Below are 20,526 nucleotides of genomic sequence, written 5' to 3'. Positions count from 1 at the left end.
ACCAAGCCTCGTCTAGTTGGACTACAGAGTGGACTACAGTGGACTACAGAGTGGAGGGAAGACAGTAGTCACCAAGCCTCGTCTAGTAGGACTACAGAGTGGAGGGAAGACAGTAGTCACCAAGCCTCGTCTAGTAGGACTACAGAGTGGAGGGAAGACAGTAGTCACCAAGCCTCGTCTAGGAGGACTACAGAGTGGAGGGAAGACAGTAGTCACCAAGCCTCGTCTAGTAGGACTACAGAGTGGACAACAGAGTGGACTACAGAGTGGAGGGAAGACAGTAGTCACCAAGCCTCGTCTAGTAGGACTACAGAGTGGAGGGAAGACAGTAGTCACCAAGCCTCGTCTAGTAGGACTACAGAGTGGAGGGAAGACAGTAGTCACCAAGCCTCGTCTAGTTGGACTACAGTGGACTACAGAGTGGAGGGAAGACAGTAGTCACCAAGCCTCGTCTAGTAGGACTACAGAGTGGAGGGAAGACAGTAGTCACCAAGCCTCGTCTAGTAGGACTACAGAGTGGAGGGAAGACAGTAGTCACCAAGCCTCGTCTAGTTGGACTACAGAGTGGACTACAGTGGACTACAGAGTGGACGGAAGACAGTAGTCACCAAGCCTCGTCTAGTAGGACTACAGAGTGGAGGGAAGACAGTAGTCACCAAGCCTCGTCTAGTAGGACTACAGAGTGGAGGGAAGACAGTAGTCACCAAGCCTCGTCTAGGAGGACTACAGAGTGGAGGGAAGACAGTAGTCACCAAGCCTCGTCTAGTAGGACTACAGAGTGGAGGGAAGACAGTCGTCACCAAGCCTCGTCTAGTAGGACTACAGAGTGGACAACAGAGTGGACTACAGAGTGGAGGGAAGACAGTAGTCACCAAGCCTCGTCTAGTAGGACTACAGAGTGGAGGGAAGACAGTAGTCACCAAGCCTCGTCTAGTAGGACTACAGAGTGGAGGGAAGACAGTAGTCACCAAGCCTCGTCTAGTTGGACTACAGTGGACTACAGAGTGGAGGGAAGACAGTAGTCACCAAGCCTCGTCTAGTAGGACTACAGAGTGGAGGGAAGACAGTAGTCACCAAGCCTCGTCTAGTAGGACTACAGAGTGGAGGGAAGACAGTAGTCACCAAGCCTCGTCTAGTTGGACTACAGAGTGGACTACAGTGGACTACAGAGTGGAGGGAAGACAGTAGTCACCAAGCCTTGTCTAGTAGGACTACAGAGTGGAGGGAAGACAGTAGTCACCAAGCCTCGTCTAGTAGGACTACAGAGTGGAGGGAAGACAGTAGTCACCAAGCCTCGTCTAGGAGGACTACAGAGTGGAGGGAAGACAGTAGTCACCAAGCCTCGTCTAGTAGGACTACAGAGTGGACAACAGAGTGGACTACAGAGTGGAGGGAAGACAGTAGTCACCAAGCCTCGTCTAGTAGGACTACAGAGTGGAGGGAAGACAGTAGTCACCAAGCCTCGTCTAGTAGGACTACAGAGTGGAGGGAAGACAGTAGTCACCAAGCCTCGTCTAGTTGGACTACAGTGGACTACAGAGTGGAGGGAAGACAGTAGTCACCAAGCCTCGTCTAGTAGGACTACAGAGTGGAGGGAAGACAGTAGTCACCAAGCCTCGTCTAGTAGGACTACAGAGTGGAGGGAAGACAGTAGTCACCAAGCCTCGTCTAGTTGGACTACAGAGTGGACTACAGTGGACTACAGAGTGGAGGGAAGACAGTAGTCACCAAGCCTCGTCTAGTAGGACTACAGAGTGGAGGGAAGACAGTAGTCACCAAGCCTCGTCTAGTAGGACTACAGAGTGGAGGGAAGACAGTAGTCACCAAGCCTCGTCTAGTTGGACTACAGAGTGGACTACAGTGGACTACAGAGTGGAGGGAAGACAGTAGTCACCAAGCCTCGTCTAGTAGGACTACAGAGTGGAGGGAAGACAGTAGTCACCAAGCCTCGTCTAGGAGGACTACAGAGTGGAGGGAAGACAGTCGTCACCAAGCCTCGTCTAGTAGGACTACAGAGTGGAGGGAAGACAGTCGTCACCAAGCCTCGTCTAGTCGGACTACAGAGTGGAGGGAAGACAGTCGTCACCAAGCCTCGTCTAGTAGGACTACAGAGTGGAGGGAAGACAGTAGTCACCAAGCCTCGTCTAGTTGGACTACAGAGTGGACTACAGTGGACTAGAGTGGAGGGAAGGCAGTAGTCACCAAATCTTGTCTAGTAGGACTACAGAGTGGAGTGAAGACAGTAGTCACTAAGCCTCGTCTAGTAAGACTACAGAGTGGAGGGAAGACAGTAGTCACTAAGCCTTGTCTAGTAGGACTACAGAGTGGAGGGAAGACAGTAGTCACCAAGCCTCGTCTAGTAGGACTACAGAGTGGAGGGAAGACAGTAGTCACTAAGCCTCGTCTAGTTGGACTACAGAGTGGAGGGAAGACAGTAGTCACCAAGCCTCGTCTAGTAGGACTACAGAGTGGAGGGAAGACAGTAGTCACCAAGCCTCGTCTAGTAAGACTACAGAGTGGACTACAGAGTGGACTACAGAGTGGAGGGAAGACAGTCACCAAGCCTCGTCTAGTAGGACTACAGAGTGGAGGGAAGACAGTAGTCACCAAGCCTCGTCTATTAGGACTACAGAGTGGAGGGAAGACAGTAGTCACTAAGCCTCGTCTAGTTGGACTACAGAGTGGAGGGAAGACAGTAGTCACTAAGCCTCGTCTAGTAAGACTACAGAGTGGACTACAGAGTGGACGTCTTTTGTTCCAGCCAAACACTATATATTTTTTTTTTAATTAGGTGCTGGGCTTGAACAAAAGCCTGCACACCTACAAGGCTAGTGATGAACAGTGGGAGCTGTATGAAATGGTAGTACAGCAGCCTCTCTACATTCAGAGCAGATCACTTGGGAAATAACAGGTGAAGAAACAGAGAGAGTTTAGTTTAGTTGAAGGGATCAATTCAACAACTGGCTCTGGTCTACAGGCCCCTCCTCTCCATGTTGTAGTACTCACACGACTTCCTGTTGAGGCGGGAGCGTTTGCGTGTCTTGGGGCTGGACGGCCTCTCTGAGGGGCTCCTGGTAACAGACTTGACTAGCCGATCCATGATCTCATCCGTAGCATCATCCTGGGAGCTGTCCTCTTTGGCTACAGAAATCTGGGATGGACTAACTGGGCCTAGACCTGGGGACGAAATCAAATCAAACTTTATTTAAAATGGGGACGAAATCAAATCAAACTTTATTTAAAATGGGGACGAAATCAAATCAAACTTTATTTAAAATGGGGACGAAATCAAATCAAACTTTATTTAAAATGGGGACAAAATCAAATCAAACTTTATTTAAAATGGGGGATGAAATCAAACTTTATTGAAAATGGGGAAGAAGCATTAGAAGAGGAGGAAACAAACATAACATTTTATTGGTTGTATTTAACAGATGTATTGGTGTTGTATAAATATATTTAACAGATGTATTGGTGTTGTATAAATATATTTAACAGATGTATTGGTGATGTATTGGTGTTGTATAAATATATTTAACAGATGTATTGGTGATGTATTGGTGTTGTATAAATATATTTAACAGATGTATTGGTGATGTAATGGTGTTGTATAAATATATTTAACAGATGTATTGGTGTTGTATAAATATATTTAACAGATGTATTGGTGTTGTATTGGTGTTGTATAAATATATTTAACAGATGTATTGGTGTTGTATTGGTGTTGTATAAATATATTTAACAGATGTATTGGTGATGTATTGGTGTTGTATAAATATATTTAACAGATGTATTGGTGATGTATAAATATATTTAACAGATGTATTGGTGATGTATAAATATATTTAACAGATGTATTGGTGTTGTATAAATATATTTAACAGATGTATTGGTGATGTATTGGTGATGTATAAATATATTTAACAGATGTATTGGTGATGTATAAATATATTTAACAGATGTATTGGTGTTGTATAAATATATTTAACAGATGTATTGGTGATGTATTGGTGATGTATAAATATATTTAACAGATGTATTGGTGTTGTATAAATATATTTAACAGATGTATTGGTGTTGTATTGGTGATGTATAAATATATTTAACAGATGTATTGGTGATGTATAAATATATTTAACAGATGTATTGGTGATGTATTGGTGTTGTATAAATATATTTAACAGATGTATTGGTGATGTATAAATATATTTAACAGATGTATTGGTGATGTATTGGTGTTGTATAAATATATTTAACAGATGTATTGGTGTTGTATCAATATATTTAACAGATGTATTGGTGTTGTATAAATATATTTAACAGATGTATTGGTGATGTATTGGTGTTGTATAAATATATTTAACAGATGTATTGGTGATGTATAAATATATTTAACAGATGTATTGGTGATGTATAAATATATTTAACAGATGTATTGGTGATGTATTGGTGATGTATAAATATATTTAACAGATGTATTGGTGTTGTATAAATATATTTAACAGATGTATTGGTGTTGTATAAATATATTTAACAGATGTATTGGTGATGTATAAATATATTTAACAGATGTATTGGTGATGTATAAATATATTTAACAGATGTATTGGTGATGTATTGGTGATGTATAAATATATTTAACAGATGTATTGGTGTTGTATAAATATATTTAACAGATGTATTGGTGTTGTATTGGTGATGTATAAATATATTTAACAGATGTATTGGTGATGTAATAAATATATTTAACAGATGTATTGGTGATGTATTGGTGTTGTATAAATATATTTAACAGATGTATTGGTGATGTATTGGTGATGTATAAATATATTTAACAGATGTATTGGTGTTGTATAAATATATTTAACAGATGTATTGGTGTTGTATTGGTGATGTATAAATATATTTAACAGATGTATTGGTGATGTATAAATATATTTAACAGATGTATTGGTGATGTATAAATATATTTAACAGATGTATTGGTGTTGTATAAATATATTTAACAGATGTATTGGTGATGTATAAATATATTTAACAGATGTATTGGTGATGTATAAATATATTTAACAGATGTATTGGTGATGTATAAATATATTTAACAGATGTATTGGTGATGTATAAATATATTTAACAGATGTATTGGTGATGTATAAATATATTTAACAGATGTATTGGTGTTGTATTGGTGTTGTATAAATATATTTAACAGATGTATTGGTGTTGTATTGGTGTTGTATAAATATATTTAACAGATGTATTGGTGATGTATTGGTGATGTATAAATATATTTAACAGATGTATTGGTGTTGTATAAATATATTTAACAGATGTATTGGTGTTGTATTGGTGATGTATAAATATATTTAACAGATGTATTGGTGATGTATAAATATATTTAACAGATGTATTGGTGATGTATAAATATATTTAACAGATGTATTGGTGTTGTATAAATATATTTAACAGATGTATTGGTGATGTATAAATATATTTAACAGATGTATTGGTGATGTATAAATATATTTAACAGATGTATTGGTGATGTATAAATATATTTAACAGATGTATTGGTGATGTATAAATATATTTAACAGATGTATTGGTGATGTATAAATATATTTAACAGATGTATTGGTGTTGTATTGGTGTTGTATAAATATATTTAACAGATGTATTGGTGTTGTATTGGTGTTGTATAAATATATTTAACAGATGTATTGGTGATGTATTGGTGATGTATAAATATATTTAACAGATGTATTGGTGTTGTATAAATATATTTAACAGATGTATTGGTGTTGTATAAATATATTTAACAGATGTATTGGTGATGTATTGGTGTTGTATAAATATATTTAACAGATGTATTGGTGTTGTATAAATATATTTAACAGATGTATTGGTGATGTATAAATATATTTAACAGATGTATTGGTGATGTATTGGTGTTGTATAAATATATTTAACAGATGTATTGGTGATGTATAAATATATTTAACAGATGTATTGGTGTTGTATAAATATATTTAACAGATGTATTGGTGATGTATTGGTGTTGTATAAATATATTTAACAGATGTATTGGTGATGTATAAATATATTTAACAGATGTATTGGTGTTGTATTGGTGTTGTATAAATATATTTAACAGATGTATTGGTGATGTATTGGTGTTGTATAAATATATTTAACAGATGTATTGGTGATGTATAAATATATTTAACAGATGTATTGGTGATGTATTGGTGATGTATAAATATATTTAACAGATGTATTGGTGATGTATTGGTGATGTATAAATATATTTAACAGATGTATTGGTGGTGTATAAATATATTTAACAGATGTATTGGTGTTGTATAAATATATTTAACAGATGTATTGGTGATGTATTGGTGTTGTATAAATATATTTAACAGATGTATTGGTGTTGTATAAATATATTTAACAGATGTATTGGTGATGTATAAATATATTTAACAGATGTATTGGTGTTGTATAAATATATTTAACAGATGTATTGGTGATGTATTGGTGTTGTATAAATATATTTAACAGATGTATTGGTGTTGTATAAATATATTTAACAGATGTATTGGTGATGTATAAATATATTTAACAGATGTATTGGTGTTGTATAAATATATTTAACAGATGTATTGGTGATGTATAAATATATTTAACAGATGTATTGGTGATGTATAAATATATTTAACAGATGTATTGGTGATGTATAAATATATTTAACAGATGTATTGGTGATGTATAAATATATTTAACAGATGTATTGGTGTTGTATTGGTGTTGTATAAATATATTTAACAGATGTATTGGTGATGTATAAATATATTTAACAGATGTATTGGTGATGTATAAATATATTTAACAGATGTATTGGTGTTGTATTGGTGTTGTATAAATATATTTAACAGATGTATTGGTGATGTATAAATATATTTAACAGATGTATTGGTGATGTATAAATATATTTAACAGATGTATTGGTGTTGTATTGGTGATGTATAAATATATTTAACAGATGTATTGGTGATGTATTGGTGTTGTATAAATATATTTAACAGATGTATTGGTGTTGTATAAATATATTTAACAGATGTATTGGTGATGTATAAATATATTTAACAGATGTATTGGTGATGTATAAATATATTTAACAGATGTATTGGTGATGTATAAATATATTTAACAGATGTATTGGTGATGTATAAATATATTTAACAGATGTATTGGTGTTGTATAAATATATTTAACAGATGTATTGGTGTTGTATTGGTGATGTATAAATATATTTAACAGATGTATTGGTGTTGTATAAATATATTTAACAGATGTATTGGTGATGTATAAATATATTTAACAGATGTATTGGTGATGTATAAATATATTTAACAGATGTATTGGTGATGTATAAATATATTTAACAGATGTATTGGTGTTGTATTGGTGTTGTATAAATATATTTAACAGATGTATTGGTGATGTATTGGTGTTGTATAAATATATTTAACAGATGTATTGGTGATGTATAAATATATTTAACAGATGTATTGGTGTTGTATAAATATATTTAACAGATGTATTGGTGATGTATAAATATATTTAACAGATGTATTGGTGATGTATAAATATATTTAACAGATGTATTGGTGATGTATAAATATATTTAACAGATGTATTGGTGATGTATAAATATATTTAACAGATGTATTGGTGTTGTATAAATATATTTAACAGATGTATTGGTGTTGTATTGGTGTTGTATAAATATATTTAACAGATGTATTGGTGTTGTATAAATATATTTAACAGATGTATTGGTGATGTATAAATATATTTAACAGATGTATTGGTGATGTATAAATATATTTAACAGATGTATTGGTGATGTATAAATATATTTAACAGATGTATTGGTGATGTATTGGTGTTGTATAAATATATTTAACAGATGTATTGGTGTTGTATTGGTGTTGTATAAATATATTTAACAGATGTATTGGTGATGTATTGGTGTTGTATAAATATATTTAACAGATGTATTGGTGTTGTATTGGTGTTGTATAAATATATTTAACAGATGTATTGGTGATGTATTGGTGTTGTATAAATATATTTAACAGATGTATTGGTGATGTATAAATATATTTAACAGATGTATTGGTGTTGTATAAATATATTTAACAGATGTATTGGTGATGTATTGGTGATGTATAAATATATTTAACAGATGTATTGGTGTTGTATAAATATATTTAACAGATGTATTGGTGTTGTATTGGTGTTGTATAAATATATTTAACAGATGTATTGGTGATGTATAAATATATTTAACAGATGTATTGGTGTTGTATAAATATATTTAACAGATGTATTGGTGTTGTATAAATATATTTAACAGATGTATTGGTGATGTATAAATATATTTAACAGATGTATTGGTGATGTATTGGTGTTGTATAAATATATTTAACAGATGTATTGGTGATGTATTGGTGATGTATAAATATATTTAAAAGATGTATTGGTGATGTATAAATATATTTAACAGATGTATTGGTGATGTATTGGTGTTGTATAAATATATTTAACAGATGTATTGGTGATGTATTGGTGATGTATAAATATATTTAACAGATGTATTGGTGTTGTATAAACATATTTAACAGATGTATTGGTGTTGTATTGGTGTTGTATAAATATATTTAACAGATGTATTGGTGATGTATAAATATATTTAACAGATGTATTGGTGTTGTATAAATATATTTAACAGATGTATTGGTGATGTATAAATATATTTAACAGATGTATTGGTGATGTATTGGTGTTGTATAAATATATTTAACAGATGTATTGGTGTTGTATGAATATATTTAACAGATGTATTGGTGATGTATAAATATATTTAACAGATGTATTGGTGTTGTATAAATATATTTAACAGATGTATTGGTGATGTATAAATATATTTAACAGATGTATTGGTGTTGTATAAATATATTTAACAGATGTATTGGTGTTGTATAAATATATTTAACAGATGTATTGGTGATGTATAAATATATTTAACAGATGTATTGGTGTTGTATAAATATATTTAACAGATGTATTGGTGATGTATAAATATATTTAACAGATGTATTGGTGATGTATAAATATATTTAACAGATGTATTGGTGTTGTATAAATATATTTAACAGATGTATTGGTGATGTATAAATATATTTAACAGATGTATTGGTGTTGTATAAATATATTTAACAGATGTATTGGTGATGTATAAATATATTTAACAGATGTATTGGTGTTGTATTGGTGTTGTATAAATATATTTAACAGATGTATTGGTGATGTATAAATATATTTAACAGATGTATTGGTGTTGTATAAATATATTTAACAGATGTATTGGTGTTGTATTGGTGTTGTATAAATATATTTAACAGATGTATTGGTGATGTATAAATATATTTAACAGATGTATTGGTGTTGTATTGGTGTTGTATAAATATATTTAACAGATGTATTGGTGTTGTATAAATATATTTAACAGATGTATTGGTGTTGTATAAATATATTTAACAGATGTATTGGTGTTGTATTGGTGTTGTATAAATATATTTAACAGATGTATTGGTGATGTAATGGTGTTGTATAAATATATTTAACAGATGTATTGGTGTTGTATAAATATTTTTAACAGATGTATTGGTGATGTATTGGTGTTGTATAAATATATTTAACAGATGTATTGGTGTTGTATAAATATATTTAACAGATGTATTGGTGTTGTATAAATATATTTAACAGATGTATTGGTGTTGTATTGGTGTTGTATAAATATATTTAACAGATGTATTGGTGTTGTATAAATATATTTAACAGATGTATTGGTGTTGTATAAATATTTTTAACAGATGTATTGGTGTTGTATAAATATATTTAACAGATGTATTGGTGTTGTATAAATATATTTAACAGATGTATTGGTGTTGTATTGGTGTTGTATAAATATATTTAACAGATGTATTGGTGATGTATTGGTGTTGTATAAATATATTTAACAGATGTATTGGTGATGTATTAATATATTTAACAGATGTATTGGTGATGTATAAATATATTTAACAGATGTATTGGTGATGTATAAATATATTTAACAGATGTATTGGTGTTGTATAAATATATTTAACAGATGTATTGGTGATGTATTAATATATTTAACAGATGTATTGGTGATGTATAAATATATTTAACAGATGTATTGGTGTTGTATTGGTGTTGTATAAATATATTTAACAGATGTATTGGTGTTGTATAAATATATTTAACAGATGTATTGGTGTTGTATAAATATATTTAACAGATGTATTGGTGTTGTATTGGTGTTGTATAAATATATTTAACAGATGTATTGGTGATGTAATGGTGTTGTATAAATATATTTAACAGATGTATTGGTGTTGTATAAATATTTTTAACAGATGTATTGGTGTTGTATAAATATATTTAACAGATGTATTGGTGTTGTATTGGTGTTGTATAAATATATTTAACAGATGTATTGGTGTTGTATAAATATATTTAACAGATGTATTGGTGTTGTATAAATATATTTAACAGATGTATTGGTGTTGTATTGGTGTTGTATAAATATATTTAACAGATGTATTGGTGTTGTATAAATATATTTAACAGATGTATTGGTGTTGTATAAATATATTTAACAGATGTATTGGTGTTGTATTGGTGATGTATAAATATATTTAACAGATGTATTGGTGTTGTATAAATATTTTTAACAGATGTATTGGTGTTGTATAAATATATTTAACAGATGTATTGGTGTTGTATAAATATATTTAACAGATGTATTGGTGTTGTATAAATATATTTAACAGATGTATTGGTGTTGTATAAATATATTTAACAGTTGTATTGGTGTTGTATAAATATATTTAACAGATGTATTGGTGATGTATAAATATATTTAACAGATGTATTGGTGTTGTATAAATATATTTAACAGATGTATTGGTGTTGTATTGGTGTTGTATAAATATATTTAACAGATGTATTGGTGATGTATAAATATATTTAACAGATGTATTGGTGTTGTATAAATATATTTAACAGATGTATTGGTGTTGTATTGGTGTTGTATAAATATATTTAACAGATGTATTGGTGATGTATAAATATATTTAACAGATGTATTGGTGATGTATTGGTGTTGTATAAATATATTTAACAGATGTATTGGTGATGTATAAATATATTTAACAGATGTATTGGTGTTGTATAAATATATTTAACAGATGTATTGGTGTTGTATTGGTGTTGTATTGGTGTTGTATTGGTGTTGTATAAATATATTTAACAGATGTATTGGTGTTGTATAAATATATTTAACAGATGTATTGGTGTTGTATAAATATATTTAACAGATGTATTGGTGTTGTATAAATATATTTAACAGATGTATTGGTGTTGTATTGGTGTTGTATAAATATATTTAACAGATGTATTGGTGATGTATAAATATATTTAACAGATGTATTGGTGTTGTATAAATATATTTAACAGATGTATTGGTGTTGTATTGGTGTTGTATTGGTGTTGTATTGGTGTTGTATAAATATATTTAACAGATGTATTGGTGTTGTATTGGTGATGTATAAATATATTTAACAGATGTATTGGTGTTGTATTGGTGTTGTATAAATATATTTAACAGATGTATTGGTGTTGTATTGGTGTTGTATAAATATATTTAACAGATGTATTGGTGTTGTATAAATATATTTAACAGATGTATTGGTGTTGTATTGGTGTTGTATAAATATATTTAACAGATGTATTGGTGATGTATAAATATATTTAACAGATGTATTGGTGTTGTATTGGTGTTGTATAAATATATTTAACAGATGTATTGGTGTTGTATAAATATATTTAACAGATGTATTGGTGTTGTATTGGTGATGTATAAATATATTTAACAGATGTATTGGTGTTGTATAAATATATTTAACAGATGTATTGGTGTTGTATTGGTGTTGTATAAATATATTTAACAGATGTATTGGTGATGTATAAATATATTTAACAGATGTATTGGTGTTGTATTGGTGTTGTATAAATATATTTAACAGATGTATTGGTGTTGTATTGGTGATGTATAAATATATTTAACAGATGTATTGGTGTTGTATAAATATATTTAACAGATGTATTGGTGATGTATAAATATATTTAACAGATGTATTGGTGTTGTATAAATATATTTAACAGATGTATTGGTGATGTATAAATATATTTAACAGATGTATTGGTGATGTATAAATATATTTAACAGATGTATTGGTGATGTATAAATATATTTAACAGATGTATTGGTGTTGTATAAATATATTTAACAGATGTATTGGTGTTGTATAAATATATTTAACAGATGTATTGGTGTTGTATAAATATATTTAACAGATGTATTGGTGATGTATAAATATATTTAACAGATGTATTGGTGTTGTATTGGTGTTGTATAAATATATTTAACAGATGTATTGGTGATGTATAAATATATTTAACAGATGTATTGGTGATGTATAAATATATTTAACAGATGTATTGGTGATGTATAAATATATTTAACAGATGTATTGGTGTTGTATTAATATATTTAACAGATGTATTGGTGTTGTATTGGTGTTGTATAAATATATTTAACAGATGTATTGGTGTTGTATAAATATATTTAACAGATGTATTGGTGATGTATAAATATATTTAACAGATGTATTGGTGTTGTATTGGTGTTGTATAAATATATTTAACAGATGTATTGGTGTTGTATTGGTGATGTATAAATATATTTAACAGATGTATTGGTGTTGTATAAATATATTTAACAGATGTATTGGTGTTGTATAAATATATTTAACAGATGTATTGGTGTTGTATAAATATATTTAACAGATGTATTGGTGTTGTATAAATATATTTAACAGATGTATTGGTGATGTATTGGTGTTGTATAAATATATTTAACAGATGTATTGGTGTTGTATAAATATATTTAACAGATGTATTGGTGATGTATAAATATATTTAACAGATGTATTGGTGTTGTATAAATATATTTAACAGATGTATTGAGGTTGTGAATTGCTTGTGTTTCTAGCTCCAACAGTGCAGTAGTATCTAACAATTCACAACAATACACACATCTAAAAGTAAAATAATGGATTTAAGAAATATATAAATATCAGGATGAGTAATGTCGGAGTCCGGAGTATAAATAAATATATACAGTGCCTTGCGAAAGTATTCGGGCCCCCTTGAACTTTGCGACCTTTTGCCACATTTCAGGCTTCAAACATAAAGATATAAAACTGTATTTTTTTGTGAAGAATCAACAACAAGTGGGACACAATCATGAAGTGGAACGACATAGTAACATCTGACAAAAATATCTAACGACACTGAAGCAGCAAACTCTGTGGAAATTAATATTTGTGTCATTCTCAAAACTGTTGGCCACGACTGTAAATGTCTGCTAACATGGTGCTCACTCTGGAATGAGTTGGTATTTCAAGCATAATGAAGAGGAATAAATCCATGCATCCCAGCAGTCTCTGGAGGGAACTAAATATATATATACACACACACACACACACACACACACACACACACACACACACACACACACACACACACACACACACACACACACACTACCGTTCAAAAGTTTGGGGTCACTTAGAAATGTCCTTGTTTTTGAAAGAAAAGCAGGCTTTTGTCCATTATTAAAATAACATTACACATGATTAGAAATACGGTGCAGACATTGTTAATGTTGTAAATGACTATTGTAGCTGGAAACGGCAGATTTGTAATGGAATATCTACATAGGCGTACAGAGGCTCATTATCAGCAACCATCACTCCTGTGTTCCAATGGCACGTTGTGTTAGATAATCCAAGGTTATCATTTTAAAAAGCTAATTAATTTATGCTAGCTAATCCAAGAGTTCCTCTGTCCACTTCTGTGTTCTGAGATATGGCTTTTTCTTTGCAACTCTGCCTAGAAGGCCAGCATCCCGGAGTCGCCTCTTCACTGTTGACCTTGAGACTGGTGTTTTGTGGGTACTATTTAATGAAGCTGCCAGTTGAGGACTTGTGAAAAGTCTGTTTCTCAGACACTAGACACTCTAAAGTACTTGTCCTCTTGCTAAGTTGTGCACCGGGGCCTCCCACTCCTCTTTCTATTCTGGTTAGAGCCAGTTTGCGCTGTTCTGTGAAGGGAGTAGTACACAGTGTTGTACGAGATATTCAGTTTCCAGATACTCTACTAGTCTAAAGGAGGCCAGTTTAGGACTTGTGAGGCGTCTGTTTATCAAACTAGATTGCTTCTTTAAATCAGCACAACAGTTTTCAACTGTTCTAACATAATTGCAAAAGGGTTTTCTAATGATCAATTAACCTTTTAAAATTATACACTTGGATTATCTAACACAACGTGTCATTGGAACACAGGAGTGATGGTTGCTGATAATGGGCCTCCGAACGCGTATGTAGATATTCCATTAAAAATCAGCCGTTTCCAGCTACAATTGTCATTTACAACATTAACAATGTCAACACTGTATTTCTGATCAATTTTATGTTATTTTAATGGACAATAAATGTGATTTCTTTAAAAAACAAGGACATTTCTAAGTGTCCCCAAACTTTTGAACGATAGTGTGTGTGTGTGTGTATATATATATATATATATATATATATATATATAGTTCCCTCCAGAGACTGCTGGGATGCATGGATTTATTCCTCTTCATTATGCTTGAAATACCAACCCATTCCAGAGTGAGCACCATGTTAGCAGACAGAGGTCCTGCTGGGGGTGTGTGTATTGGTGTGTCTGCATCCCTGTGTGTCTTACTGCGGTAGCCCCGGTTGCGGCGCAGGTTCCCCTGGTGTTCGGTACCGCTGGAGGTGTTGAGCACGTTCTTCATGTTGTCATGCTCCTCCTGGGCTGGATCTGGATCTGGCTCTGTAGGCCTGGAGCCAAGGGAGGGGCTGTCCTGGGACTGGGGAGACACCACCCCCGAGAACTTCTCTGTCTGAGAGTGGGGAGGAGAGAGGGGGGGGGGGGGGAAGAAGGAGGAAGGGAGAAAGTGAGAGGAAGTGAGAGGAACGGAGAGAGGAGGAGAGAGGGAGGGAGGGAGGGAGGGAGGGGCAGCATGGATTCAGACACTGGTGTGAAATGTAGAGGGAGGGTAATGACTTCTGAAATCCACTTTGCATTTTAAATGAGAAAATGTCAATGTGTGAAGGCAGGTTTAATAAAGCCAGGTTTAATAAAGCCAGGTTTAATAAAGCATTAGTGTGGTTTAATAAAGCCAGGTTTAATAAAGCATTAGTGTGGTTTTAATAAAGCCATAAGGTGCCTCTACACCCCTAGCTCTACCCCCAGACCCAAACCTAGCCCTTCTCTAAGCCCTACCCCCCAGCCCTATCCCCACAGCCTAGCTCTACCCCCAGACCTATCCCTACCCTCTATCACCAGACCTAGCCCTACCCCCAGACCTAGCCCTACCCCCAGACCTACCCTCTACCCCCAGACCTACCCTCTACCCCCAGACCTACCCTCTACCCCCAGACCTACCCTCTACCCCCAGACCTACCCTCTACCCCCAGACCTAGCCCTACCCCCAGACCTACCCTCTACCCCCAGACCTAGCCCTACCCCCAGACCTAGCCCTACCCCCAGACCTAGCCCTACCCCCAGACCTAGCCCTACCCCCAGACCTAGCCCTACCCCCAGACCTAGCCCTACCCTCTACCCCCAGACCTAGCCCTACCCTCTACCCCCAGACCTAGCCCTACCCTCTACCCCCAGACCTAGCCCTACCCTCTACCCCCAGGCCTAGCCCTACCCTCTACCCCCAGACCTAGCCCTACCCTCTACCCCCAGACCTAGCCCTACCCTCTACCCCCAGACCTAGCCCTACCCTCTACCCCCAGACCTAGCCTTACACTCTACCCCCAGACCTAGCCTTACCCTCTACCCCCAGACCTAGCCTTACCCTCTACCCCCAGACCTAGCCTTACCCTCTACCCCCAGACCTAGCCTTACCCTCTACCCTCAGACCAACACCCCAGACCCACCTCAGTGATCATCTTTCCCCTGGTCTTGGTGCGTTCTCTGTGGGTAGCCCGCTTGTGTTTCTGGGTCAGGACCCTCTCCCTGGTGGTCCGGTACTCCAGAGAAAACTCACTGATAATCTTACAGAAGTGGGTCACCTTAGTGTCCCGGACAGAGTAGGATGGCTGACCTAGGTACAGCAGGAAGGAATGGAACCTGAGAGAGAAGGGAGGGAGAGGGAAAGAGAGGGAGGGGTAGGGAGAGAGAGAGAGAGAAAGAGAGGGAGGGGTAGGGAGAGAGAGAAAGAGAGAGAGGGGTAGAGAGAGAGAGAGGGGTAGGGAGAGGGAGAGGGGTAGGGAGAGGGAGAGGGGTAGGGAGAGAGAGAAAGAGAGAGAGGGGTAGGGAGAGAGAGAGAGGGGTAGGGAGAAAGAGAGAGAGGTAGGGAGAGAGAGAAGAGAGAGAGAGAAGAGAGAAAGAGAAAAGAGCGAGGGGAGAAGAGAGTGAGAGAGAGGAGAGAGAGAAGAGAGAGAAGAGAGAAAGATAAAAGAGCGAGGGGAGAAGAGAGTGAGAGAGAGAAAAGAGAAAGAAGAGAGTGAGGGGAGAGGGGTTTTACAAGGTAAGGGGATATTCATGTTGTAGTTAGAAGTGTGGAATGATTTCCCGTCATGGGCGCAATGACATCATCATTCAACTAGAATTCCTCTTCTGTTTATGTGTCTCAGTGAATGTGGTTTGTCTGAAAGGCCCCACGTGTGTGTGTGTGTGTGTGTGTGTGTGTGTGTGTGTGTGTGTGTGTGTGTGTGTGTGTGTGCGTGTCCTGTGTGCGTGCCCAGTGTGTGTGTGTGTGTGTGTGTGTGTGTCCAGTGTGTGTGTGTGTGTGTGTGTCCAGTGTGTGTCCAGTGTGTGTGTGTGTGTGTGTGTGTCCAGTGTGGGTGTGTGTCAGTCACCTGTTGATGATGCGTCTGTGAACCACCTTCAGGATAATGATCCTCTCTGTACAGTCTTTAAGGAACTCTGTCAACCTGTTCTTCAGGAGGGCCTTGGTCTCGTGTTTAGACATCACCTTTAGATTGTCCCACGATGTCTTACACTTCCTCTCCAGCTGAACCAGGCTATCTGACAGCTGCTCAAACTCCACCTGGAGACATGGAGGTGGAGAGACAGACAGAGAGAGAGAGACAAGACAGAGACAGACAGACAGAGGGATGGCCGGACAAGACAGGAGGGAGGGACAGAGGGACAGACAGGGACGGCCGGACAAGACAGGAGGGACAGACAGACAGACAGAGGGACAGGGGTACAGACAGACAGAGGGACAGACAGACAGAGGGACAGACAGGGACGGCCGGACAAGACAGGAGGGACAGACAGACAGAGGGACAGACAGAGGGAGGGACAGACAGTGTGAAAGTGTGAGACAGGGTTTTACACAACAGGTCCATTGTGGGAATCAGTCTGACTAGTCCTCCATCCAACAGCCCAAATGAGGATTAGACATCCCCCCTGTATCTAGTCTCTATTGTTATTTTACTGCTCTTTAATTACTTGTAACTTTTATTTCTTATCTGTATTTTTTTACACAGCATTGTTGGTTAAGGGCTTGTAAGTAAACATTTCACTGTGAGGTCTCCTACACCTGTTGTATTCAGCATTTCACTGTGAGGTCTACTACACCTGTTGTATTCAGCATTTCACTGTGAGGTCTACTACACCTGTTGTATTCAGCAGTTCACTGTAATGTCTACTACACCTGTTGTATTCAGCATTTCACTGTAAGGTCTACTACACCTGTTGTATTCAGCATTTCACTGTAAGGTCTACTACACCTGTTGTATTCAGCATTTCACTGTGAGGTCTACTACACCTGTTGTATTCAGCATTTCACTGTAATGTCTACTACACCTGTTGTATTCAGCATTTCACTGTAAGGTCTACTACACCTGTTGTATTCATCATTTCACTGTGAGGTCTACTACACCTGTTGTATTCAGCATTTCACTGTAAGGTCTACTACACCTGTTGTATTCAGCATTTCACTGTAAGGTCTACTACACCTGTTGTATTCATCATTTCACTGTGAGGTCTACTACACCTGTTGTATTCATCATTTCACTGTAAGGTCTACTACACCTGTTGTATTCAGCATTTCACTGTGAGGTCTACTACACCTGTTGTATTCAGCAGTTCACTGTGAGGTCTACTACACCTGTTGTATTCAGCAGTTCACTGTGAGGTCTACTACACCTGTTGTATTCAGCATTTCACTGTAAGGTCTACTACACCTGTTGTATTCATCATTTCACTGTGAGGTCTACTACACATGTTGTATTCAGCAGTTCACTGTGAGGTCTACTACACCTGTTGTATTCAGCATTTCACTGTAAGGTCTACTACACCTGTTGTATTCAGCATTTCACTGTAAGGTCTACTACACCTGTTGTATTCAGCATTTCACTGTAAGGTCTACTACACCTGTTGTATTCATCATTTCACTGTGAGGTCTACTACACCTGTTGTATTCAGCAGTTCACTGTGAGGTCTACTACACCTGTTGTATTCAGCATTTCACTGTGAGGTCTACTACACCTGTTGTATTCAGCATTTCACTGTGAGGTCTACTACACCTGTTGTATTCAGCATTTCACTGTAAGGTCTACTACACCTGTTGTATTCAGCATTTCACTGTCAGGTCTACTACACCTGTTGTATTCAGCATTTCACTGTGAGGTCTACTACACCTGTTGTATTCAGCATTTCACTGTGAGGTCTACTACACCTGTTGTATTCAGCATTTCACTGTGAGGTCTACTACACCTGTTGTATTCAGCATTTCACTGTGAGGTCTACTACACCTGTTGTATTCAGCATTTCACTGTAAGGTCTGCTTCATAGAACCTACTACCCAAAGAAGCCTGTTCTAATTAAACTAGATCAAACTATATTTAAATCCCATGAATCTGTGTGTGTGGGGGAGAGACGAAGCAGAGTCATTGATTTTTCTAGAGCACTACTTCTATCCAGGGTACCCCCCCCCCCTCCCTATAGGGAGACTTACTCTAGCAGAGCGTGTGATGTCACTACTTTTACCCAGGCCCCCCCTCTATAGGGAGACTTACTCTAGCAGAGCGTGTGATGTCACTACTTTTACCCAGGCCCCCCCTCTATAGGGAGACTTACTCTAGCAGAGCGTGTGATGGAGGGGATCTCGGAGTAGACGTCTGAGGTGTCGGTGTAGTTGTCCACCAGGAAGTTGCAGGTGTGATGGAGTAGAGACTGTCTGTGGACCGTATCCTTCACCTCAGTTACCTTCTCCAAGTAGTTCAGCTCAAAACCTTTAGCCTGCAGAGAGACAGAGAGGGGGGGCAGAGAGAGAGAGACAGAGTGGGGGACAGAGAGACAGAGAGAGGGGGACAGAGAGAGGGGGGCAGAGAGTGGGGGGCAGAGAGTGGGGGGCAGAGAGACAGAGAGTGGGGGGCAGAGAGAGGGGGACAGAGAGAGGGGGACAGAGAGAGGGGGACAGAGAGAGGGGGACAGAGAGAGAGACAGAGGGGGGGACAGAGAGACAGATAGAGGGGGACCGAGAGAGGGGGACCGAGAGAGGGGGACCGAGAGAGGGGGACCGAGAGAGGGGGACCGAGAGAGGGGGACCGAGAGAGGGGGACAGAGAGAGAGGGGGACAGAGAGAGAGGGGGACAGAGAGAGAGGGGGACAGAGAGAGAGAGAGACAGAGAGAGACAGAGAGAGAGAGAGAGAGAGAGAGAGACAGAGAGAGAGAGAGAGAGAGAGGGAGAGAGACAGAGAGAGAGAGAGAGAGGGAGAGAGAGAGAGACACGTACAGACAGAAAATCAGACAGAGAGAGGCAGGCAGGTGATATGACAGTAAACTACATTAGAGTCAAAACTACAGCAATCAACCCATCTAACAATAAACAGTAAATATACCCTACTGAACTGTTTCCTGCTTCCTGCTTTAGGATAAACATCTTCTCATCAGCTCAACCAAGTCCTTGTGAAGCCAGACAGGTGATGTGTACCAAGACATTAATCCCTCTGCTCCAGACAGGTGATGTGTACCAAGACATTAATCTCTCTGCTCCAGACAGGTGATGTGTACCAAGACATGAATCTCTCTGCTCCAGACAGGTGATGTGTACCAAGACATTAATCTCTCTGCTCCAGACAGGTGATGTGTACCAAGACATTAAGCCCTCTGCTCCAGACAGGTGATGTGTACCAAGACATGAATCCCTCTGCTCCAGACAGGTGATGTGTACCAAGACATTAAGCCCTCTGCTCCAGACAGGTGATGTGTACCAAGACATGAATCCCTCTGCTCCAGACAGGTGATGTGTA

At 36.4% G+C, this 20,526-nt stretch overlaps 1 protein-coding gene across 1 annotated transcript in view; it reads right to left on the bottom strand.

Annotated features, from left to right (window-relative positions):
- Window positions 1-20,526, bottom strand: part of LOC110516620 (FH1/FH2 domain-containing protein 1) — a 160,194-nt gene that overhangs the window by 2,181 nt on the left and 137,487 nt on the right. The window contains 5 exon segments of the mRNA XM_036981678.1: window positions 3,007-3,177; window positions 14,968-15,148; window positions 16,197-16,389; window positions 17,121-17,311; window positions 19,351-19,512. Of these exon segments, the coding sequence (XP_036837573.1) occupies window positions 3,007-3,177; window positions 14,968-15,148; window positions 16,197-16,389; window positions 17,121-17,311; window positions 19,351-19,512 (898 nt within the window).

The sequence above is a fragment of the Oncorhynchus mykiss genome, chromosome 6, assembly GCF_013265735.2.
Source record: "Oncorhynchus mykiss isolate Arlee chromosome 6, USDA_OmykA_1.1, whole genome shotgun sequence".
Taxonomy (NCBI): Eukaryota; Metazoa; Chordata; class Actinopteri; order Salmoniformes; family Salmonidae; genus Oncorhynchus; species Oncorhynchus mykiss.
This window is presented reverse-complemented; position numbering and strand designations above follow the sequence as displayed.